The following is a 26495-nucleotide window of genomic DNA, read 5'->3' on the forward strand; positions in this document are numbered from 1 at the left end:
GAAGTTAACGTAAGTTTTTTATGTAACGTTGCCGAAAGCATAAAATATGTAGAGTATCTCTGCAATATGAAATACAGAGACAATGTAATTGGTGCACGATGGAAGATAAATTACCGCTTGTTCAATATGCTTGGTACACATTTACCGAACTGTTTAGGCGAGAAATGTACGATCGAAATGGGTTAGTGCACTTTTCCGCTCATGACCATGGTTCTTATAGTATACCTACAGGTAGGGTATAACATGTACAGAGGCATTTTCTTTTTGGTCTGGTGCCAGTGATTCGGTATATCGCATGTTACCGTAGAAGGATCGATCCCGATTTTCGTCGCTTCGCGCAGGATCGATTCCCTATCAATTTAAAAGTAGATTTTGGGATAAAAACAACACTGTCCATATTTGTACTGATGTGCAAGACGTTGCGGTTCGGATAAGTTATGTGGACGCTTATTAGGCACAAGGAAAAACAAAAAATCCGAAGTCAGACGCTCTGAGCACGTGCCGGAATTCGATAGTACGTAACTCATTCGGTATATCGCATGTTACCGTAGAGGGATCGATCCCAACAATATTAACAAAAGAATTGCCATCTTGTTATAAGCAAACCGTTAGTAGAAGTCTATAGGCCACATCTTCCATTTAACCGAACAAATGTTGATTTCGTTACGAATTCCTAAATGCATGATACATCATAGTAATTGTCCTTTTTTTCTTGATAACAATTTATCATCACTGGAAATTGTACAAAGCTTGTTTTCAGAAAATGAACATAAAGTGCCTGCCTAATATTCTAATCGTGTTACATTCAAATTCCACGTGATTAGAGTAACACGAAGGCTTCATCTATTAATTAAACCTCTGGACTAAAACGTAGATTGGAAAATGAATAAGTAGCAAGAAATGTTTCACTCAATACAATGAAAAATAGGAAAAGGGATAAAAAAAATCAACGGAAAACGCTACATGATGTCGCCGTGAAGACCAGAACTTACTTATCATTTGTCAAAGAAAAGATTATATTTAGATATTATTTGAACATATTTTCACTGTATAGACAATTTCAATGGATGTTTGAAGAAATGAGAGCGTTTTCCGGTTATTTTCTGAACATCCCTCGTAGCTTCATATATGATACTGGTTGCTATTATATGTCCTTTTTGTACTTAAAATTTCTAAGCCTTTTTTAAAACAATTGTAGTTTTTAAGAAATGGTAATATCATAAAACAAAAGTATTAGCAAAGCTTAAGTTCCACTGTGACCTCTTTAACACCAAGATCATCAATCCATCATTCACTTTTAAACAGCTTCCGAAAAATTATTTCCCTTGAAAGTGTATAGAAAAATATGTTGTTAAAAGCTCACAAAAACGTATGAACCTTTTTTTCTCCGCACATAAACACATTCTGATAATACAGGTATAATACAGCTTCACCATATTAATTCAGTAAAATTTATAGATATTTAACATTGCTTTGGCTTATTATATTCATCTGTTAGTTGTAACTAAATACTAGTATTTCTTATTTTTATGCTTATCATGTATAAATATTATCATGGAAGCCAAAAGGAAAACTCTTAACTATTACAACAGTATCAAATAATGCTATGGTGTCATTATATTCAATTTACTACCTCAACCCACGTTTGCATATTATAACACAGATGCATCATGTGCAAATCTGTATCATTCTGCATTCAATGTATCTGCATCCTTATAAATGATATTTTTGGGTTGAATAAAACACATAAAAGTGTGAAGGTAAATAAATGATGTTTTTCCACTATTCCATTTTATTCATATTTTGATATATTTGTAAGGATTTGAGTATTCAGCATTGGAGAACATATATCAAAAAATAAAATATACGAAAAATAACCATGTAAAGATAACACCGAACAGGCACATCCCACTAATATTTCATTCTGTGAAATACGGATAATAATGTCAATAATTATGGTACAGCCGTTTATACTGATAAATAAAATGCATCTCTGACATACCAGTAGTCTTGTACAGATGCAAGGAGCCTTAGGTTTCTAAGAAAACACCGAACCTAATAACAAGTGCACTAATCCTTTCAAATTTGTATTTCCGCCGTCTATACTCGTTTGTACCATTTGAAAAATTGGTTCACTGTGTTTTATCCATTACCAGTACCTCAAATTGATTAATAAGCATGACTTCTCATGCACTTTACAAATCTGTATTTCCGCCATCTATACTCGTTTGTACCATTAGAAAAATTGGTTCACTGTGTTTTATCCATTACCGGTACCTACAAATTGATTAATAAGCATGACTTGTCATCATGCTCTTGACAGCGCCTGATGGACTAGCAATGTTTCAAACTTTATACAACATAACTGCGTGCAAAAATATGCCCAAATCTACCAGAAAATACAAATGCATAAATACCAAACTGCTACATTGCTATGTCATAACACCTCCTTTACCCTATAAATAGAGTCAAAGGTTACTTAAACAATATCACTATAAGCAAACACGTGCTAATCGTTTTCTTTTAAATCAGAAAGGCAACGCCTGTATTTGCAATTGTATTGGTATTTTACATTTAAAACATTAAATTATCCACGTTGGATCTTTCCCGTGAACAGCTATTTCTATGTTTTGTTTCCACTTCAAATACGCGGATTCCAAGGTATCTTCTTACACGTGAATCACGAGTATTTTTACTCTAATGGTGAGTAAATTATATTAATGAAACGAATAGTGTTTCGAGCTGACAGTGTTTTATAATTGGTTGAAATAGAATTACGGATCCGATTAACCGAGTAATCGTCCCAGTCCTGCCGTGAACAGCTATTTCTATGTTTTTTTCCACTTCAGATACGCGGATTCCAAGGTATCTTCTTACACGTGAATCACGAGTATTTTTACTCTAATGGTGAGTAAATTATATTAATGAAACGAATAGTGTTTCGAGCTGACAGTGTTTTATAATTGGTGGAAATAGAATTATGAAATATGATTATGATTTAACATTTTATTTATTTTGAAAAAAGAACAACGACTAAATAAACTAATTTACAAAGTCAGTTATTTATACCAACTAATTACTTAACATACATCTGTACCGATTGTTACACCACTAATTCTTGCCAGCTGATGTACATTTCCAATCCTGATTTTTACAACCGATATATTCAGTTTCCTTTTTGTCCAAATTTTGATACACCGCATTCGAAACAAAATCTCAGGACGCCATTCTAGATCTACAATATGTAAGCTATTTGTTCGAATAAACACTCAGCAGGTAGAATTTACATTTTGACATTACGCATATAGTAAATAACATTTTGCATTGCAAGAAGCATTTAACAAGTAAAAAGGCGCGCCGGCTTTTCCATAAGATGCTAAAAGTTATATAAGTTTTGCATAACAAAGTAATAACATAGAGATACAATTATTACAGCATCAATTCATGAGAGGATCAATTTACGTTATTTGAGTTTTTTGTTGTTTTTTATTTATTTTATTTTTTTATTTATTTTTTTTCTTTTTTTGATTAACGCAAATCTTCCGGATATTGTACTTAAATACTGTGATACTTATCTTAATCGTGTAATGTGTAGTGTGTATAGTAGAAGAGTATATGCACGTTAGTTGCTGTGTTTTGTTTAGTTACTTATCATGCTGAGGTTGCATAAAAAATAATGCTTCTGAAGCGATAATTTTATTTACAGAATGATTGTTATATAATTATCTAGCATGGAAAGTACACTCTCATTAAACCTTCCAACTACGCTGCTCGCTTCCAGCGTGTCACTACGTAATAGTCCTTGTGAGAAAAAGTAACAACAACAAGATCACATATGAATTCTTATGTAATACAAAACACTACAATACAACACAATCCAATATGTACAAGTGAAGGCTCCAAGCATAAAATAATGTCACTTCATAATTTGCATACGTTTCCGATGTCTCTTGAAGCACGTTTACTGGGGGAATGTATACACGTGTTTAGCAAAACGGATAGGTTGAACTGATATTTGAAGGATATGAAAACTAATTTTTAAACACGAATGCAGTAAAAATCAACATTTCGTTATGTTTTTACAAGCATTAACTGAATAATGGGTAAGCACATCCTTAAGTTCACAAGCAATTGAATTGATCAACATTTCATTATAATTAATTCAGTATTTTGTTTTTAAACATTTGACTTTGTTACCAAACGTATCACATTTGAAACAACAGGACTATCTACTTTACAACAGTAATTTGATCTGTGATGTTCTTTTGTAGACAAGGAGATTTTGCCAGGCTAAGATCACACAAGGCGTGCAAACGACCAGGTAAAGTCTACGAGCTCTGAATCCAAGATTACACATTCTTGTTCATTTTATCATAAATTTTCACGAATTTATTTTTTATTTTTATTTCACAGGCAGCCACTTTACTGAAACAAAGAATTATATGATAAAGAATACGTATTTTTACGCGTGAGACTGTCTAAAAAGGTTAAATGATCCTGATATTGCTGATACCTAGATTCCTGGTTTGTCAATAATACAAGCACTGTATGTCAATGAGTGTTCTTTTCTTCAGTCCTTGCTCAGGGCATTGAATTTCTCAAGTGAGAAAGCAATCCAGCTGGCATACGAATGGTCGGTGGTTTTACCCAGGTGCCCTCAAGTGCTGACACATACACAGAGACATCCGAGGTCTTCCTCCACCATCGGAATCTGAAATTCGCCATATGACCTATAATTGTGTCGGCGTGACGTTAAACCCAACAGAAACAAAATAAGTTCTATATTCACTGCCTTTCACAGAAATACTTAAAACTGCAAACGCATTAAAACTGAAAAAAAAAACATATAGTCCAGTGAATCATTCTACAGCAATGCAGAAATAAAAGAGAGGTGCTTAATCTTAACAATACTCTAAAACTGCATCCAAAATTCCCAAGTAAATTAGATATAAGCGTAATGTTTGTAAACACTTGTTTAAAATGATTAAATTCTACATATAGCTACAGTCTTTTAAAAAAGTTTTGTTTCAAAACGAGGTGTGGCGTTATTTTATGCTCGAAGTTATATTCAAGTCTCACTGCTTATTACTTAGTATATTAACATGCATTGTAATGAATTATTCAAAAATAGTTTTAAATAGAAATATGAGAGATGAGTTTACATGAACATAAATCAATTCAAATGGTATTTATTGAAGACAATAAAAGTACTTCATAACACAATTACATTACTATTTTCTACATTTTGAATAAAAATATCCGATGACCAACTGTTCAGATAAGAGTATAAAAAAAATACAGAAAATATTTGTTGAAACATATAAAGCGGCCTATAATCGAATTGTATCCTTTGAAGATTTCAACATTTCTTTTGCACAATTATAATTCTGAACATGTTTACTCTACTACTTCATAGTTTTTACACTGAAGCTTAATTAAAGTTATGGGAAATATATTGTTTTCGTACAGAAATCGTAAAAATGAAAGGATATATCAATGCTCATTAGATTATCTGCTGCAGATTCGGAATAACTGTCATGTGCAATGATGACTTTTTGATGTGGTTACGTAAATCCTCCTCATGCGCATTGTAACAGTTACAATACTAAGGTTTTTCGTAAGTGCCTTTTTTGGCTTGCATTCTTGGCCTTCCGATTGATAGGGGTAAGAATACGATCCGATGACATGAGAACACAAAGAGAAGGCATACAAACATATCACAATCACACGACAGCACGATGAGATGATACGAGAATATAATGCGATGACACAAGAACAAGATCCGACAACGCGATGCAATGGCAAAAAACACTAAATAATGACACGAGAACACGATATAATGGCACATGAAGCGATGACATGAGAACAAGAGGTGATGACACGGGATTACGAAGCCATGAAACGCGGACACAATGCGATGGATGAGCATATATTGCGATGCCATAAGGAGACGAGGCAATGACACGAGAATACGAGGCGATGATATGAGAACACACAATGAGAGAACACGATGAAAAGGCGTTCTAATATCATTCTGGTTCAAATTGTTCGCATTGTGATTAAGAGCTGCAAAGAAAATGATGACCAGTCACATGGTTATATTTAGTTGGCCTATATAATATTATATGTTAAAATATGCTCAATTTGCTCAATGGAATTATATACATCTACAAACAATAACAAAAGGTTCAAACAACAAATTTTGACAAAGTTAGAGAATGTCCTTCTCTCGCTAAACATAAACAAAACAATACATTAATATATAAACTGAAACTGAATAATTTTTTTATTAAGGGTAATATATACAAAGAAATAAAACAAATCTGAACACTAGACAAGAGCAATAATAAGAAATATATATGAATGATATTAATTGATTAACAAAGAATATCTACAATAACAACAACAAGACATGTTCTTTCTGGTACCACTTTGTCTGTTTGTCAACGGCCAGCCATGATATTTTATAAAAAGTGCCTTCTGTGTATTCACATCTGTACTTATTCAACTGTTCCATACAACTTGTTCACTTCTCGTCAATTACCAGTTATCCAGCATGCACAAGAACAACTATCATCTCAATCTGTAGTTGAAAATTAAAAATTGTTAGTAGTTTTGACTATTTGAAGTCTTTTTTTCGGACAAAGCAACAGAATAAATAAATGTCTACCTAATATCCAATGTCACTGCTGTGTTAAAAAGATATATTGATATGTTATTAAATCCTGTATATTTGCTTTATCCAAATATCTAGAAATTCGGCTTCCAAAGTAATACAAAATAAAAGATTGATAACATATTAACGCATTAAAAAATAATTTTCTAAAAAATAACTACAATGTACCTAGTTTTGAATAATGGGTTTCTTCCATGTCCACTTTTTGTTCCAGCCCTTCATAAACTGGTTGTTTTGCATTAACGTAGTGAGTCCCTAAAAGATTTAATATAAAAACAGCAACATGTATCATTTGAGGTTAAACGCGTGATACAAAGACGATTGATAGAAATAAATAAAGATTGAAATAGTTGCATCAACTTCAAACATTTCAAAAAAAATAAACTAATCATTTAAGAGCAGATAAAATGTAAAGATAGCAAATGCCCAGGTCAGTAGGGGCGGGAAATCAATTGATTGTGTTTCCTACTTCCCGAATGGGAAACCTTATACACGTATTAAGTATAGTAACTTATTTTCCGTCCGGGAAACAAAATCATCAGTTTTTACTTATTTCTTTAAAAAGGTCCGGTGCATACGAGTATGCATGGTATCACGAAATAAATGAAATATGTTAAGTTAAACTTAGATAATTTATCTAAATGTTTTTAATATCTCAACAATTTTTATTGAACTTCTGTATTTCTGAATTTCAAAGCGTCGAGAAAAATAGACATAACTTCCCTGTTGGAAAACACAGATTATATATATTAACATTGAATTGCATTTAAAATTGTCTGTCAACTAAATTATCCTGATATTATGCGAATCTGATCAAGCTTTAAGGTGTTTTAACCAAAACTGAAAGGAATTTGTATACCACAAATACTGAGATGTTAATAATAAATTTAGTTCAATGTAAGGGAACTATCTGGAAGGGATAGAATTGTATTTTCTAATCACTGAACTTAAATCAATTAGATTGTGATATACATAAAATGAAGAAACTTCACTAGACATTGATAATTCCTACCAAATGTAATCGTAATACATTGTATAATCAAACCATTACGTTTCAACTTAATCATATTAAGTTTATAATCATAATATTACAAAGTAAGTCAAGCATGTCCCTTTATTGCATTTAGTCAGAATAATGACACTTTCCACTCAGAAATTTTCAGTTTTGTAGGTTCGTATGAAAGGTTTTAATGATACTTACCATTGCATAAAATGAATTTGGGACAGTATAATTTTATGCAATAGAACATTAAACATAAAACATGCATGAGTTTGAGCATAAACTGTGTATTGTCAGAAAAAAGTCTTGAATCATCTGGAAATATTGCTTTGTTTTAACAATCACCAAACCGGGTAATGTTTAGAAGTGTTATAGAAGTTCTATTTGTTTTACTTAAAGGAGTTCATCACAATATTTTGTGCGCAGCTCAATCGCGCAGCAAGCGATATCCACTGTAAAGTTCAGAATTCGCCGCCGAAAGTGCATAATTGTCGGATATGTAGCGCACTCTCGCAAAATATATCGTATGTACTGACAATATAGGTCGTGCATCCATATTTTACCTTTAAAAATGATGGTGCTTTATTGGAGGAGTAGTTGTAGGAAGTGCTCGAATCGAATACATTGTGGACAGCCAATTTGAAAGTAAACTATTTCGTCCAGTAATGATGCAGCCGACTCCAAGTCAAATAAAATTCCAGAAAATCTTAACGTAGATATATCTCCTTCAAGTTTAAATGTGACTTCCTAAAAATGTTGTTATACGTTTTGTGCCCCATCCCGTCTGTCACCTAGTAAGACCAGAGTTATGGCCCTTGATAGTCAAATTGTACATAAAGGGTCTAAACATTTGTGTCGCATGTACCTCAAAATTATATGCGCCAAGAGTCATGAAACCACACACGAATTAAATTCAGCATGCGAAGTTGTGCACCAGTGCTTTTATTTGAGGTTTCACTCAATAAAAACAGATTTATGTCCCTTGACGTGGTCAAATATATACGTAAATGGGATGTGAAAGCTTGTGTAGCATGTATCTCAAAAAGTATTTGACATAGAGGCATGCAACCTTAAAGGAGCATTATTCCGCATGTGAGTAAGAATAGTGGTTAAGGAACTGATAATAACATTGTGCAATTTGTTTTGTAAGAAAAAAAATGTTCATAATTTTTAGGTGGGTGGGGTAATGAAAAAATACTTTTGTGGGTGGAGTGACTATTTTTTAATTTTTCTTGAAAACAAGCACGGGTTGATATTATTTTTTTGGTTTAGATTTTTTTGTCTTAGTTCTAGCTTACATAATATAAAATATGGAAAAATTCTGTCCGCTAGATTCTTCATATCATTAAGAAATACTTCGTGTTTTTCTCAGTTTCAGATACTTTCAACATCTGTCAAGAGTAATTTTTCTGAGTTAATATATCTATATGTTGATATTTTATGCATAGTTATAGTGGTGTTATAAATTCGGATGCATAAACAGTAACATCAGAGTGAAACTTCGAATAAATAATTGTTTGCAGTAGTTTTATTATGACATGTATGTACTGTTTCTTCAGACAAAAATACCGATTTGGTGTTCTTAATAAACTTTGAATATTGAAAAAAGAAGCACGGGTACCTACTATTTTTATTTTTTTATTTTAACTTGTTATACATCAATCTATAAATATGCAAAGTTACAAAAAATTCTGTCCGCTAGAAATAATTGTGAAAAACATCTTTAAGTACCCTATGAAGGACAAGGAATTCAATATATTATTCTACCATCCTGACAGCCTTCCATTGCAATACTGCAATTCTGCTATCGGTGTACTACTAACGGCATTTAACCATCCTATCATCATATTTCCGTTCTTTCCTACTATCCCTTCAACGCACTAAATTACTACGGGAGACGTTTAACATAATTGCCTATATTCATGCGCCTTTTTAGGTTTATTTCCCGTCATGGTAAAATAACATTTCCTGCTACGCTGTCTCATCCCTAGGACAAGCAAGCATGTCTTCAATTATGCCGTTCTTTAACCCGTGCACATTTGGACAGCCTTAAACGATATTTTGAGAATCTTACCGAATGTTGACCTATTACCTCGGATGGTGACTAAGACTTGACCTTAGTCCACTCGGTACTGTTCTTTCTCTTTCCAATACGTATCAAAGAAGACAATAATACATCAATATGTTTCCTTACCCAATACTTAGGCATTTACAAATAAACGTGTTTTCGTAAAAAAGGAAAGAAAAATTAATGCAGCTGACTCGGACGAATCCGTCTATAGAAAAAAACATGGTAATTTCATATTTCCAAAGTTATTCTTGAACTTTATTATCAAAGCATTTCGTACATCATTAAAGCACATCTGCTACTGAACGTGTAACAATAATTTGACATTATTATTTAGCGAAATTACAACAACATTGAGGGTGATGTTAAGATCGCAGGATAGCTATATTTCATCATATCATCCTACTATTACTGTGCTATCACAGTATTGTCCTACTGTCGCACTCGTACCATCCAACATCCTACCATCGCCATCCTACTATTCTACATCGCTGATATAATATGTTTTTGCGTCGATTCGTCGTAAATTCCGACACAATTATTCGTTTTACTATTTTTCAATGTAACCTTCCTGCACTCCTACATTTATTTTTGGGCGCCTGGTGATCATAGGATATAAACAAGAAAGAATTCTTTCATTTTACCCAGAATTAAAATTTAGTACACAACATCCAAACAACTGCTTTTCATTTTCAAACGATTCTCCTATCAAGAACAAGATGCCCATGTACATCACAAATATGTTGATTTTCTTTAAACTAAATCTTTGAAATAAATATTTCTTCTATGGCGTTTTAAAAAATAATGGTCTTATCTAAAACCAGCAAAGATCTATTACCATTATTTGGCTCATCCCGTACCAGTAAAGGTTTCCTGACAGCATTGTCTGAATTTCGCTTAAGATCAAGTTCGGCAAGCACAAGGCTGACATCTCCTTGGGACTGCAACTTTAATATACAAAATGTGATACAATGATTATGTTTCTTTGTTAAACGAATACACTAAGGAACATCAAGGCTACAACTTATGAACAATCCTTAACTGAAGTTCACCATCACGTTTAAGGTTGTAGAGGACATGGTAATTTTAGGAGACCGAAAGAAGACCTAAACAATTTGACTGTAAATAAAACATAAAGCAATATAATATATGTATTTTAACAAAGTACGAAGTGCAGTATCCTTAAATTTAAGCCATATCTGGATGAACGTTCTCTGTCGTTACTCAGATATTTTATGGTTTCCTTTTTTTTCTAAAAAATGTTTGAACAGAAGGAAACTAAAACAAATATTTTGTCGTATGAAGAAATAACGTAAATATTCACTCAAGTTTCTTATTTTAAGTGTTTAATTTTAAATGTTTATCTTACGTTTGTTTTCCCGTCATCACCGCCTAATTTTGAATAGGTATGCGTCTCCTCCCTATCTGTTGTTGGTACTACACTCTCGTACTGTTGTTGATCCGTATTTACATAGACAGTCACTAAATGAATTAGAACAAATCTTTAAATAAATGGATAACCAACAAACGTGTTTAATCAAGATGAACCTACTAAATGACTAATACATTAAGAAAATCAATCATTCATAGACCTCATCACATTTTCAAGGTACACATTGCCCAAATAAACATTTTCTCGCACTGAAGAAAGACTTTAAAACATAACCAGGTACAATATCAGACACATATATTAAACTCCTTCTTATTTTCAAGGAAACATTTCTTATCTTAAATTGATAGGTATATCTGAACACAGTTTGCTTATAATTTGTGATGAGTTGTTAATGTTTTTAAATCAAAGTTGAAATCGAATGAAATAAATGTCTTCTCCTCAATTTATTTTCACGATGCTTACGTGAAACAGTGTAAGAAAGATTTAGGAAAAAACTGCGCCAACTTCTCAAAAGCATATAAATGGATTCCGAATTATCAGGACACTCGACTGTATAATATGCAACCACAGTCAATGTATACAATTGACCAATGTCTAGACAGAGCAAAACACAACTTTTGTTGTGCAAAATCAGAATGACTGGTTTAAAAAACATCCTTGTTATATATAACCACACAATAGAATATAACACCGTGTATCGTTTATAGTTAAATGTTACACAATATGAACGTTCTTTGCAAAAGCCTCAAAAGGCATACTTGATTGTTTGTTTCATTTGCGAATTTCAAATGAAATGTTACAAAATATGATAAATACTTTTGTACTCTATCGCTTTTGTAGAAATAATCCGCTTTTTACATGGTTTTGATTGTAAAGTTATCAATCTAAGGAAACGAATAACGGTTAACAGCCGTATAACGAAAACCCCACCCTGTATTTGACTATCCTAATTTGTCATAACTGTTTTCTAAAGAATTTAAGAGATAATTCTGTTTCGAGCAGGATTCGAAGAAAGTCTGACTCAAGCGTTTGAATCTTTATTAACTATTTTATAGTTACCGTTGCTTGGTTGCAGGGGTACTTTCGAACGGCTTTTGTCATTATTGTCTGAGGCTTGCTTAACATCTAGTTTTGCACGTACAAACTTGGTTCCCGCTCCGGTATTTAGCTGCAAATAATCACATGTAATGCCGTTATTGGAATGAAAAATGTCTTAAATCTAGAGAATAACCATTTGAAGTAATGAAAAGTTCTGACTCTGGCATAGAGAGGAACAAGAAATATCTTTAAAAAAGATGGTCGGCGAGTTGTAATAAGGAAATAATTTTATGAAATTTTCATCTAACATTCATCTTTCATCTAACATTTTCAAATTGCAAAACTAAACACCGCACTTTAACAATTTAAATGGTTCTCTTTTAATTTTTCACAAAGGTTTCGTAGGGTTGCAATTTTGTTTCGTTTATCCTAAGACGAATAATTACAGCAGTAGTTTGATGAAGATTCATCAAGCGGTTCATGAGAAGAGGTCATTAAAAGTGTTTATATTTTTAGCTAAATTGGTCCCTATCCCCATTTGTAACAAAATAGCAGGAGACCTTACGATATTGTTACACACTAAGTTTGATAAAAATCCATTACATTTTAGTGGTTAATGCGAAGAAAGGCATATCTGCTTTTAGCTATGGTGGTCCCTAATAGGGCCCAAGTTCCTATATAAATAAATTTGGAAGAGGACCTTATAATGATGCTCCAGACCAAGTATGACAAAGATCCATCAAGCTGTTCATGAGACGCTGTCTAAAGGCATTTCTAGTTTTAGCTCTAGCAGCCCCTAAAAGGGGTCAAATGTCCCAACTGAACAAAGTTGGCTGCGGGCCTAACAAAGATGCTACAAATCAAGTTTGATGAGAATACATGAGAAAAAATCAATTAAATGATTTTTTTACTTTTAGCTTTAGCGGACCCTGAAATAGGCCAACTGATCCCGCTTTAACAAATGCATATTCGCTATTCATGAATCTTTGGACAATTACGTCACACCTATAAAAAAGTGAAGGTCAAGGGACACATACAAGTGTAATTATTTCAATATTTCTGTTTCATAAGCGAAGTTCGACCGTAGACATATCACGTGGATAAACTGTATGCAGCGTACCTTCATTTCAATGTAATGAGATTCAGTCATTATATAGCATATACATAATAAAACAGATTTCATACAATACTAAAGAAAAATATTCATATATAATAAGTCAGTTAAATAATTTATAACAAATATATCAAAGCAAACAAGTACTCATTTTAATATGTAATCTGAATAAGTCACAAAAGCAAGAAACCTTTTCATATACCGAGGACAATTGTAACAAGGAAAATCTTTTAAAAAGCACTTCTCTACATAGAAGACTCTTATCACACCCTTATTCATGTGATACGCAGACCGTATTCAGCTCCTCTTTAATTTGATATATGTTGGTATTTGAACAGGTTTTTATCATATTTATTAAACTTACTTATCAGTTTGAGATATATCAATATTCTTGCTAAATATACTGAACGAAAGTTAGCTTTAAAACTGTGAACAGCGTCGTTTAGGATAAACGCTCGCTTTGTCTACATTTCACTCAGCGTAGCACAATCAGCAGAGTGAAACAAATTGACACTCTCGTCCAGTCAGGCAGAGTGTTGCATAAACCTTTCATTTTGATAAATTGTCTATAATGCGTTATCAAGTAGTTTGATTTGCAAACTGAAGTCACGTGGCATGGGTCATTCAAGGTCACGAATTCGTTCTTATAACGGCATTCGCCGAAAAACTGGGACCCTATTGGAAATAAATGATTAGTTTTACTTTAATGGGTCATCCCAGGCGTTTAGATCAAATCTTTGTTCTATGTCATAAATTATAAAATATACTTGACGTAATCTTTCCTGCATTAATTAGCATATCGTTTTAATGATTTTTATAAAATTTTAATCAAAGCATTTTAAAAATATTGATAACTGTGTACATGTATTTTTACCGTATAAGTTATATATCATGTCTTATGATCTTATATCGGAATAAATTTGAATTGAATTGAAAACGTTAGGGGTAAAACGATAAGCCATATCATATGTACTTCAGGGTGTAAAATATTAAATATGTTTATAATAAACTGATGATATAATAAAATAATCTTACAAAATAAGTTTAAAACCCATTTTCTAACGTAACCGCCAGTGTTTTTGTAAGTGTTAAGAATCCTGACATAAGTGATAAACTTAAAAAAAGACAATGACATCAGATACCTTGAAAACTTCAAACATATAACAAAATAGTTTAAAAAATCGTTTATTACATTTACATTGACATCATCATAATCCAGTTCTGAATAGACCTTTGTTTCTTCTCTTTCATTTGTTTCTTCTCTTTCATTTGTTTCTTCTCTTTCAACCGGATCTATACTTTCATACTCTCGTTGACCACTGGCTCCATCTTCATGTTTCGCTGATGCCTTGTTATCATCGTTAGTATCTACGAGATGAATTTGGAAAGCATTTAAATAAATTGATTTAATCACATTTTATTGCTCATAAAATGTTTGGCATATAATGCACAAGAATACACATAACACATTACAATTAATACGAACATGACAAGTTGATTGAAGTGAACAGCAAATGGGTTGAGTCACAAGTTTTTCCAGCATTAATGACGGCCCTTCCCTGAATTAAATTATGTAACAAAATAATCAGAACTGTCTCCAAAATCCGTAAGATACTAAGCATATGTTTCTATGCTATAATTTATAAGTTACCACTTTTAGAAAAAAATAGCAAACAAAAGAAAAGCTACTAAACAGACGAAACAGACTATCAAAAATAGAAAAGAAGTTTTATTCGCCATTCCACGATCATAAAAAGAACTATGTATCTATAATGCATAGGTATGGAGATGATTTTCTCTAACATGAATAGAATATTATTAGCAAAATCGTAGCATGTCGACGAATATATTATATGCTACTTGACTAGAATGAAATGATATCACTTGTAGTAACTAATTCCCCCCTACCCCGCCCCCGTGCATAAAATTTGTTAATTATTGCCTCTGCATATACTTGTATCCTATTAACCCATATAGTGCACGGACGCCGTAGCGTGTGTCAGTCAAAATTCAAACAGTCTCTTACTAACTGATAATTACGCTTATAGCAACTTAATATAACATACTTAGTGACATCACATATAAGACTGTGTACAATGTTGATAATTTTTAAAAGAAAAAATCCATTTGGACCTCTACAATCTCTTTGAGTATAGTCTCTGACACGAACGTAAACATTGTGCATGATTGTAATAATCCACAGGACAAAGTCAAGCTATTTAAAAGCTAGTTAATCAGGTCAGTGGCAAGAAATGGCTATGTTCACAACTTTAAAACCTGGTTACTTTCACTTATTTATTGGCTATGAGTGCTTACTACGTGTTAGATTTTCACTGCACGTATTCTTAAAATTTGATTTTTCTAATAGAAGTATTTATTTGATGAGCATACTTAGTTTAAGGAAATGTATAGATATAAGAACAGTTGTGTAATTCTTGTTAAGATTTACAGTAATAATTACATATTTAGCCGAACTCCATTAGAAATGCAATTTTGCAAAATTATTATTACCTCCCTTTGCCCATCTTCGTTGCGACCAAGTTAGAATTAAAGTAATTGAGTTCTGAAGCTACAAACAGTATAAAAACTTGCCTGTTGGTTCAGATTGTTGAAACATACCATTTCCTATCCAATGTAAAAATAGATTTTCTTTTTGTTTCTTAAATAAATTTCTAATAAATTTTATATAAAAAGTGAGAAAAAAAATGTCATACAAAAGTTGCTTAAATGAGACTGAATACATTTAAACTAGAAGTTTGAAAACAAAAATTATTTCTAGACAGCAAATATATATAAAATATATTAGTAATAAATGCTTTGGGTGTCCCTCATTTTATTATTCCCCTTATATAGGAGAATGCGTACTTTGCAATACATACGAATCATCTTTAAAGATTTTGTCATTCTGAAAGCATGCATATATAATAGGCATAATACAAATTACTCGATACTTTTTTCTTACCATTTCTTCCAGGATCTGAACTCCTGAAAATGAAATATTAAAAGAAGACTACATTTTGTTACAATTTGCCGAGGGTAAACAACCTTAAAATAAATCATTGAACTTCAGGTTTGAAATGCGTGTGGCTCGCGATTCCAATGTGTATGAATTGTGGCTGAGATATGTGTAACACTTTCATAGTAATATTTTTATATTGATTAAAAATAAGACATAACAGCGGCGTGAAGGAAATATTTTGTTTCTGCCTGTAATTTAAAACGTAAATGATTGTTGTATTCTACCCTCTGAATAACACTTGATGAAATTAAAACATGTATTCATGAAAATGAAAACTTGAATATCCCTTATAGATTGAATACAAGGCCCTGACTTATGCATCGGAAGTCTCTTGAAACTGATAATGGATTTAATTTTTGAAGAAGAAAAAAATACGGATTCATTGGAGTGATTTCTTTATTTTTAAAACCTTTAGACTATGTTCACTGGAGTGTTTTTGTTACTTTAAAACCTTTAGACTATGTTCACTGGAGTGTTTTTGTTTGCTAACATTTACAGGTAAACATTTTATTCGTTTTGCCATAAATTTTGCTTTTTAATCATTTTATACAAAACTGTCCTAAAAAGAATCACGACTGTATGACGATAAACAGGTAATAACATACGCGGTATAAATACCTCAATAAGATTATTGTAAAAATACTCTAAAAAGCTGATGAATTTAATTATTATCTCGTCTCGAAAGATTTATTTTGTAGATATCTTCAATAAATGTGATTTTAATCATTTTGGTTTAAGCATATTTATTCCCAACAATATACAAAATTTATATTTACATACTAACATTACAAGTACAGTTGATGGAAAGGATTAGAACGAACGACAAGTCTTATAGAGTTCTTCTCTTAACTATTTTCCGAGTATTACAAAAATGTAATGAATACACAAGAACATTTTCTTTCTTCTTGCCTTTGTTTTGTTTCTTTGATTTCCACTTGTGCATTCTGTCGCCTCTTGAGATAAGTGACAAACACTACAATGACTATGACTGCTGCAACCACTACAACTGTACAGCAAACAACAACTGGTACTACTGTGGATATACTACTAGACCCTGTCACTGCCTTAGAAAATGTTTTCTCTGAAACATTTCAAAACATAAACAGGAGAAAATTAATTTGCAATGTAACTGGATTTTCCTGCAAACACAGTATAGTTCATACGGCGAATTTGCAGCTTTAGATATTGATGAAGACACCAAGTACCCTACTAACTGAGAAATGAGTGAGTATCTGAGTAGAATCTCTAATTTTCAGCAAGCCGATACTAAGTTTCCTCAGATGAGTCCCACAGCCTCAGCTGGGAGCTGAATTCATCGTAGAAAGGTCAAAGTGAATCGGAGTCAGTGATTTTAATCAACGAGGGCTTCTGATGTATATAATATATAGAATAGTATTTTGACTTGTATTGTTTCAGATAGTGAATGGTGTCTTTTCTCCGATCAATTAGGTATTTTAGTTACATCTATGTAATAGGTTATGCCCCAAAAATGGTGATGCCTATAGTAGTTATAAGGTATGACAAATACATTTGAAAATACTTTTTATTATGACATGCCCCCTGAACCACACCATGAGTATAAGAAACATATTACACATGAATAATTATTGTAAATATGTTTTTAAGTAAGTACTATCAGTTTTACTGGGTGTGGTTGGTGGATGCGAGGGAGGTGTTGCCCTTTATGGTTTCATATAGTGAATGGTGTTTTTTCTCCAATCAATTATATATTTTAGTTATATCTATGTAATAGGTTATGCCCCAAAAATGGTGTTGTATATGGTGGTTATACAAATATGACAAATATATATAAAATACTTCTCTTTCATGACATGCCCCTCTTAACAACACTATGAGTATAAGAAACATATCACACATGAATAATTATTGTAAACATGTTTAAAAGAAAGCACTCTCGGCGCTATGGGGTGTGGTTGGTGGATGCGAGGGAGGTGTTGCCCTTTTGGTAACCTCTCATGAGCAGGCTCAGTCATATCGAGTCTGCTATTATTTTGCTTGGATATGTTGTATCTTTCCAAAGGGTATTCTTTTAGATTATATTTACAAGTATCATTTCATTCATCTTGCGGGCCTCTAAGGTTAAGGTCCCTAACATCGAATCATTGATAATTCCATTTTATGTTTAAACGTTACCAAGAGTCGTATTCTTTAATGTGGAGAGTGGCACCCATCTAGTTTTCTATCTGTTTGTGGTTCTACCAACGGACATCAATGTAATCTTTGATGTATAACAATAATGTTTCATTTACTAGTACCGACAGTGGTTAAATCTTTTATATTGCATTTGTGTAACTACTTCTAAGTTAATTACATATTCTTACACATCAAAAATTTAACTTATTGAGTCCATTTACGGGAATGATTTGTCTGCAAATGCAGTTACAAATCAAAATTATTCAAAAAACTATTAAAAGGATAAAAAAATATTCACATACATAGGTATACAGCTTAATTTTCTTAATATACCAAATTAAGATCTCAAACGATCTCAAACGATAAAATTTTCTGGCCTAACTTAATTCCTTCGATTACGGTTAACATAATATTGAATTCCGAATTCCGTGAAATCTACTGGCCTGACAGGTTGACCACATTAGTGATCACATTTATACTGAGGTACCTTTATTTTAACAGACGTTGCCCATGCACAACGCATATGCATGGTTGGAAAAACTGCAACAACAACCGCCACAATTTGAATAATCTACATATGCAAAGACTTACACTAGTGACTTCAAAATTGTGCAACATTTGATTCTTTATAATAATGAACATGATGGAGAAAGCAATGTGCAAACTCTTCTTTCTATATAGCACCTAAATGATAACCCTTTGCATTAATGTAATCATTGTTATTTGTCGTCAGTAAAAAGACAGATATCTAATGGCATACGAGTGACTTCAAAAGTGCGACAAACAGTGGTTCGTTATGGGAAAAAAACGTTCGGCTAAATGAATGAAGTCATAAATACTAGTAAATAAATCCAATTTTGAGCATTTTATTTATAAAAACAAGGAACATAACGTATTGACTATTAGGAAGGTACAAAAACATTATCATCAAATCACTATAATTTAATCTTCATAACATGATGCATAATTTGAAGACTATGTCTGATTTGCTTTGCGCTTTTTGTAGTTTTCATTTGGGATGAAATATATGGGCGTGTTTAAAGCGTATATTTGGGATGGACGAATTTAAAGTGTATGATTAAACAATATCCCAAACATAATTTAAAAAGCAAACTAATCATTATCAAAATGAAATATTCTGAATCAGCGTTTTGAATTCCTGAACCGACAATATCTTCAGAGCAAATAGAATGTTTAAGCATTTAGATAAGCTTTGATACCTCGGGAGCCACATGGAGTCAATTCATTAAAACTGAAATTATCACTTTTTTGACAAACCTTGCTACATTCGTGTCCTATTTTAATTATCTTATATTATAAAGATGTAAAGTCATAACAAATTTTATGATATGTATATGTTACCGGCATTTTCTAAATTTAGGCATTTTGTATAATGCCTGAAACTTTTAGGCATTTTGTAAAATGACTGCAAGTTTTAGTCATTTTACAAAATGACTAAATTTTCAAGGCATTTTGCAGAATGCCTAAAAATATTTGTAGGCATTTTGTAAATTACCTAATTGAGATAAAATAGAAATAACACAGTTTATTAAACAAAAGTGTTTATTTACACACATTTCTCGACCTTTGGATACTGCTTTTAAAGAGTCACTTATTTTTACATGACAAATTAGGATGACACCTGCTGTTACAAAGCTGTCCTGACTTCCGACATAAACACCGTTTAGTGTTACACCGAGACTTTATATTTGTACTACATCCACATTTAGCAAAGCCTTGTCCATCGCATAATGAACCGGACTTAACAGCCTGTCTCAGAGAAATTTCATTGTGCATATTCACAGATGTAGGCGTCAAAAACATACTATCAGCGATATCAAATTGATTCCTAGTATATTTTCCAATCAATTGACCTTCTTTCGTACCAAGTTTATAACCTGTTTCAGATTTTGATAGAATTATAGCCATCACATTCTTTGGATCACCCTTACCGCGATCGACTGAAGGTATTGGAATTAGAACATTTGTGCCAATTTCAACGTCTGATAAGATTTTTTCTGACATTTTAAGCATTCTATTAGACTGCTGTTCAAGTGAAATTGCAGCTACTGATCTTTCAGATAAAATAATTTGCTCAGCAGCGCAAAGTTGACAAACAACTGAAGAACCGTAACCTTCGTCACCGTTAATGGTTCCACAAATAGCATGAACAGTATTGTGACACATCGAACACTTATGCGCACCATCACTTGACTTACTGCATACTGCGCATACAAGTTCATTCTCTGCATGAATTTCGATTTGTGCTTCATCGTCAGTTGTATGCAACTCAGTCTCTCCTTCACACTCTGATTCTGTCTGAGAGCTAGTGCAAGACTCTGGCTGAGATTCGTCAAGCTGTGCCTGAAGATCTTCTTCGCTTTCCAGTGAAGACAGAATATCATTCGGAAGTGACGATGTGGTTAAACCCATTTTGGCATCACAACCAAACATAGCTTTGTATGGACTGCGTTTAATTCCGGAATGATAACTGTTGTTTTTCATAAACTGAACAAACTTCAATCCAATAGTCCAGGACTTACTTTGATTTTCTCGCATCCAAACTACAAGCATGTCTTTGATATCGGCATTTGCACGTTCAACACTTCCTTGTGTCTGTGGATGGCGTGGTTTACTATGAACAATACAACTATCTGGCCAGAGATCCTTTAGTTCTGAAATAACTGAAGCGTCCATTGTCAGACTGGAGAATATTTGGAGCACCTATCAATAGAAATATGTCAAGTAACTGAAACGCAACTTCTGCAGCACGCTTCGATGTTAAAGCTCGAAGAACTGAGAACTTCGTGAGATGGTCTTGATAATGCATAATGAATTTGTATTCGCCCTGTTTTAATGACTGCATGTCAACAAGATCAACCTGACCTCTACTGTTAAAGTCTTTGCTCAAAATAGGCTTAATGACAAGTCCTTTGCTGGCAAGTTTTCTCTTTTTAAGTTGACACTCTTCACATAATTCCTTGAAAAGGCCTATGACATCTCTAGTATGTTTGCATGTTTTTGCCAGTTCTTTCAGCATTTTATCACGTCCACCATGTCCAGTAATTATATGTGCTTTTTGTATGATGCTATACATGTCTTCGGCACAGACGTAATACAAAACTGGATCGGATTCCTGCTTTTTCTTCTTCACAAGCCGTTGTATGTCTCCACATTGAAGAACATCAAACCTGAAGATAAAATACATTTGATAAGCTACACATACTAATTACTTTTCATTGAACCAAATGACTAATGCGGTCATCCACAAACACACTTATTCCTTTACATTTGACCAAGTGACTGAAAGAATTACTGTCCTTTAGCAGATGTTAGAGCAGACATGTTGACAGACGCATAGAATGATGAAGGTATTGACAGACAGACAAACAGACAAACAGACAGTAGGGGCAAAGGAGGTATTTATTGAACGTGATTAGATATAAAACACTTTTCAAAGCTTACTCTTACACTTATTTAGGCAAATACAAAATAGTAGCGTACTTACTTTTGACTGTGATAATAATCCGATGCACAAGTTTTCTTTCCGGTGAGAAGTTTTGCTACAGCTTCATCGTATTTCGGCCTAGGCCATACAACACTCTTGTTATTTTTCTCTATGTTTTTAAATAAATTAATTGTAAACTTTTGTTCATTAGACATGCCAATCTGTGCCTGTGCCATTTTGTTTAGCACTGAACATGTCAGAATGAGAAACTACAGTATAATTTATTATTTAACAGTAAATGTGATTTTACATTATGCACATGTAAGGGGAAATCTGCCCTGAAAACATCTCACTCAATGACCAGCAGGTATACAAAGGTCATTAACGAGGATTAAAATCTTATAATCGATATGAAAAGGGGCATACATACTATCGATACCAATTAATAAGCCTTACTATAATGACAGTCAATCTAACAAAATTTAACAAATTGCCGGAGTATTATCAGGCAATATCTTAAATTGGCCATTGATTTTCTAGGCATTGTACAAAATACCTTAATATTTTTAGGCAATTTACATAATGACCAACAACTTTAGTCATTTTGTAAAATGCCTTAAATTTTAGACATCATACAAAATACCTAAATTTAGAAAATGCCTGTAACATATACTTAGTATAAATAAGAGATATTCGCAGCCTTTAAACTTCAAATAAAGAAACAAAATTAATGCTGATTTTGTTCTTCTGAATCCTAAAAAGAAAGTGAACACTGACTATCAACAAGAAGAGATAACATTATTCATCTAAATACCTTTCACTGTCAGGGATACACTTCTTGTCTTGGTTCCACCGATGTTATTATGTGCCGTGCAGGTGTAAATCCGAGAATGGTTAAGCGATATATTGGCTATATGAAGGTCCAAACTGTTTGTTCCGTGTGTTTCTTCATGATACAAAGTGTTAATAAATATTATGCTTCAATCTTAAAAAGTTATGATTATTTTGTCTCTAACAGAACCTCATACTTCCATCAGAGGCCTCCATCTCCCATGGAAAATGTTCTGTTAAGTTCTTTTACATTTTCCTTATATAACTCGACGGTTTATATTTTGTGCAGATGATTGGTCAATAGTGCAAAACTAAATTTGTAGGGTTATTTAAAGTTAAAACTTGATGAAAGAACCATGAAAAATTATTTTGATATCATGTAATAAAATACTTATTGAATGGCTTCCTTCAGACCTTTGGGAATAGTTTTGACAATTGAAAGGCAAGTTATTTAATAAGCGTATAAATGTATATTATTTACCCTACAACACAATTTTATTTATCAACACATATTACTTGAATGATAAAAATCAAAACTTTTTCAGGTTAACAAAATGAACATACCTTTGATTAGATCAGTTTGGTTGTGCCACGCCAGGGTTGAAGGAGAAGTGCTGTCTACTTTACAGGTAAGCAATACGTCATCACCAAGATAGACAACTCCATTTCTCTGTCCTGAAATTGTGATTACTGGGTTATCTGGAAAAAATGAATAAAAGATAACAATGTTAAAGTGTCCTTTCTCGTGTATTTTGGCTTACATGTATAAAATACAGGTGCCGTTTATTTGCATTCCTATGACTTAACTTTGTCACAGAAACAGTAAAATAATATTATCTTACTACGACTGTGAATGATTTACTTTACAGGACAATTCATTAAGAATGGAACTATATTCATTTGTATGAAATTTCATTTTCTCCTTCTGAGGTTAGTCGGTGCATCTGTAAAAAAGAAACAGTGGAAACTCCACAGGTCGCTCCACTAAAGCTGAAAAGGAGAATGATCTGTCTACTGAGTATGAAAAAAAAAACAATTGTGTTTTTTTTTATACCCTGCAGTTTGATTAAAATTCACAAAGTACGAAATGGAACGCCTTCAAACTACTATAAACATAAACTATTTTGACAATGAAGCAAAGTTGTTAATATATTTCTGGAATTCACATGCAATATGGTATATGGGTTGGAACGCCCTTGATAATGGGTCTCCAAGGAAACATTTGAACGGTATTGTTTTAACATACAGGCACAACGAATTGGTTTCTGACAAGAAGATTAAATTTCTACTATAAAGGTCATGTTTTTGACGCATCGGTATGTATGTCATTTTTTAATTAAGCTCAGCAGTTTCTGACAAGAACATGTTTGAAAGTTTCCACTTTATACATACATGGAAACATGACCACACCCTCTGGTGGCCATTTGTTTTGGCAAATTGGAATAATTCGAACATCCTTTGTAAAAGTCATGTACGGAAATTTGTGTGAACGTATTTTAAAATTGATCGAGTAGTTTTTCACAAAATTCCTTTTTATGTTCCCTATATATACATATAAGGAAATGTAAATACATTTTCTATTGGTCCTGTTTTCTGACGAATCTGAATACTTTATACAATCCTGGTTGAGGTCACTCAAGAAACAATATGTGATTTTAAATCGGGCCATCAGTTTCTGGAAATATTTTTGAGAAAAAAGAAAAAATAAGGAAGCCCCAAAGCTGCCACTCTTTGTTTTTTGTTGTTGCGTTTGTTTTGTTTTTTGTTTTTTTTTTTTTCATTGACAAATAGAAATAATTTGCAAACTTTTAGTACAGACCCAATGCGTATCTGGTCGATAGTTTCGCAAAAGAATATTTTTGAAGATTTTGCTTCCACTTTCCAGGATAACCAGTATTTTACTTGGAAAGATTTTTACCAATTCTGTTAAAAAACTGTACAAAGAATATTTCTGCCAACTTTAATCAACTCCATCAAAGGCCTAAGCGGAGATTTTGTTGGAAGAAAAAAGGAGAGGTAGGTGCAACGGACGAGGAACGGTGAGCGATCACAGTCAACAAATTTCTGTTCAGATGATCTCAAACAACTAATCATTTCTTTACTATCTAGTAGAGTTATTCCGGCACAGATTTTATGTCGAAAGAAAACATTTTGATAGGTATGCAAATGAAATATCATCTTATTTCATTTTATTGAGAGGCAATTTGAAAATTTACCTTTCAATATGCTCAAGAAAAATGTCACAGTAATATATAATGACACGTTAAGTTGTTCCAGTATAATAACTCATATCTATTTATTAATCAAACAGAACTGCAGCTGATTTTAGGTCTATTTTATCGGAAAAGGAAAACCTCATCAAAGTCACGAACTCTTGCTTTTAAGATAAACCAATAGTGGTATCACTTCCACTTCCACGTAAGGAACAATTCTTGAACTCGAAAGCAAACCCACTGAGTGCAAAAATAACGGAAATCCTCGAAAGGTATACTAATCTACACATAAGCAATAACTCAAACCTAATATACAGAGGACAGCCTTTTGATGGCGTCCTTTTATGACAATAAGCATTTGTCCAAGTCCGGGTTGACGTCCAGGCGAGGAATCCTAGAGATGAATTTCAAAATTCGTCGCAATTATAATTCATGTCTGCGTACGTGTGCATGGTCATGGTACTTTATGTTAGGTCATAATCATTGAATGATTATGCACTACTTTGAATGTAACTGTTAGACTGTTATGTTATAAATATACATATACCTTTCTTGAAGGATATGTTCAGTAATATGTTTTCTGCTGAAAACAAATATAATTATACTATATCATATTTTTGATATTTACTTACTTAGCCTGGTGACTTATTTTAGTGTTTTTGACACTCTGACTTAGTCTGTAATAACTATTAATTTAGCCTGGTCATGTGGTCTAATATGAATATAGTGATTTGATGAAATTTTCAAAGGATTTTTTCTCCTTTGAGAATGGTATGTTTGTTTGCTTTATGTACATTGCGCCAACTTTTATAAAGTTGTGTATATACATGTACTAATTAAGGTGTGGAATGATATCATACTTTTATGGTTAAATAATTTCTTAATAAGAAAGTTGTGAAGTGCTGTATTGGGTATTACCTTATTATAATACAATCAGTTTGCCATCTGATTTTTTTTTTAAAGAAAAAATATGTTTTGACTTAAATTAGGAATTACAGCTCACTTGGAACTTATTCAGTGCTTTATATCGAATATAATGCAAATAAATATATAATTATCAGAGTTGTCTCCATTTGGCGTGTTGGAATGTAAATGGTCTGAGAAAGAAATATGATGATACAGAATTTTTGAGATCTGTACAAAACTATTATGTAATTTGTTTACAGGGAACTAAAAGTGCCAATGTAGAAATTAGTAAAAACAATTACAGGGTACTTTCAATCGAAAGACCACATGAACCAAACTACCCTGATTCTGGTGGGATGATATTATTGGTATCAATTATATTACAATTCTAGATAACAATTGCAGTTAAATACCATGGGTAAAATTATCAAAGGTTTTTTCTCCTTTGAGAATAATATGTTTGTTTGCTTTAAGTACATTGCGCCAGCAAATTCTTCCTATGTAGTCAGAGACAATCTTGATTTTTTATCATTAATTGAGGTTAAATAGCATTCATCATTATTGTTCACAAGGAGATATATTGATTTTCGGGGAAACAACTGCAAGGAGTGTTGAATGACCTATTGGATAATGAT

The 26495-nt window shown here is 32.6% G+C and overlaps 1 protein-coding gene across 1 annotated transcript; it reads right to left on the reverse strand.

Annotated features, from left to right (window-relative positions):
* Positions 1-3829: 3829 nt before the first annotated feature.
* LOC128552970 (uncharacterized) lies at positions 3830-24212 on the reverse strand. Its single transcript, XM_053534064.1, has 12 exons — positions 24134-24212; positions 23306-23440; positions 22725-22856; positions 17218-17389; positions 16252-16274; positions 15882-15914; positions 14482-14657; positions 12197-12305; positions 11114-11226; positions 10583-10691; positions 6845-6931; positions 3830-6583 (listed from the first exon to the last, which is right to left on the reverse strand). The coding sequence occupies exons 1-12, from the start codon at positions 24210-24212 to the stop codon at positions 6579-6581; spliced, it is 1173 nt and encodes a 390-aa protein (XP_053390039.1). The 3' UTR covers positions 3830-6578.
* Positions 24213-26495: the final 2283 nt, after the last annotated feature.

This window comes from Mercenaria mercenaria, unplaced genomic scaffold, assembly GCF_021730395.1.
Source record: "Mercenaria mercenaria strain notata unplaced genomic scaffold, MADL_Memer_1 contig_3335, whole genome shotgun sequence".
Taxonomy (NCBI): domain Eukaryota; kingdom Metazoa; phylum Mollusca; class Bivalvia; order Venerida; family Veneridae; genus Mercenaria; species Mercenaria mercenaria.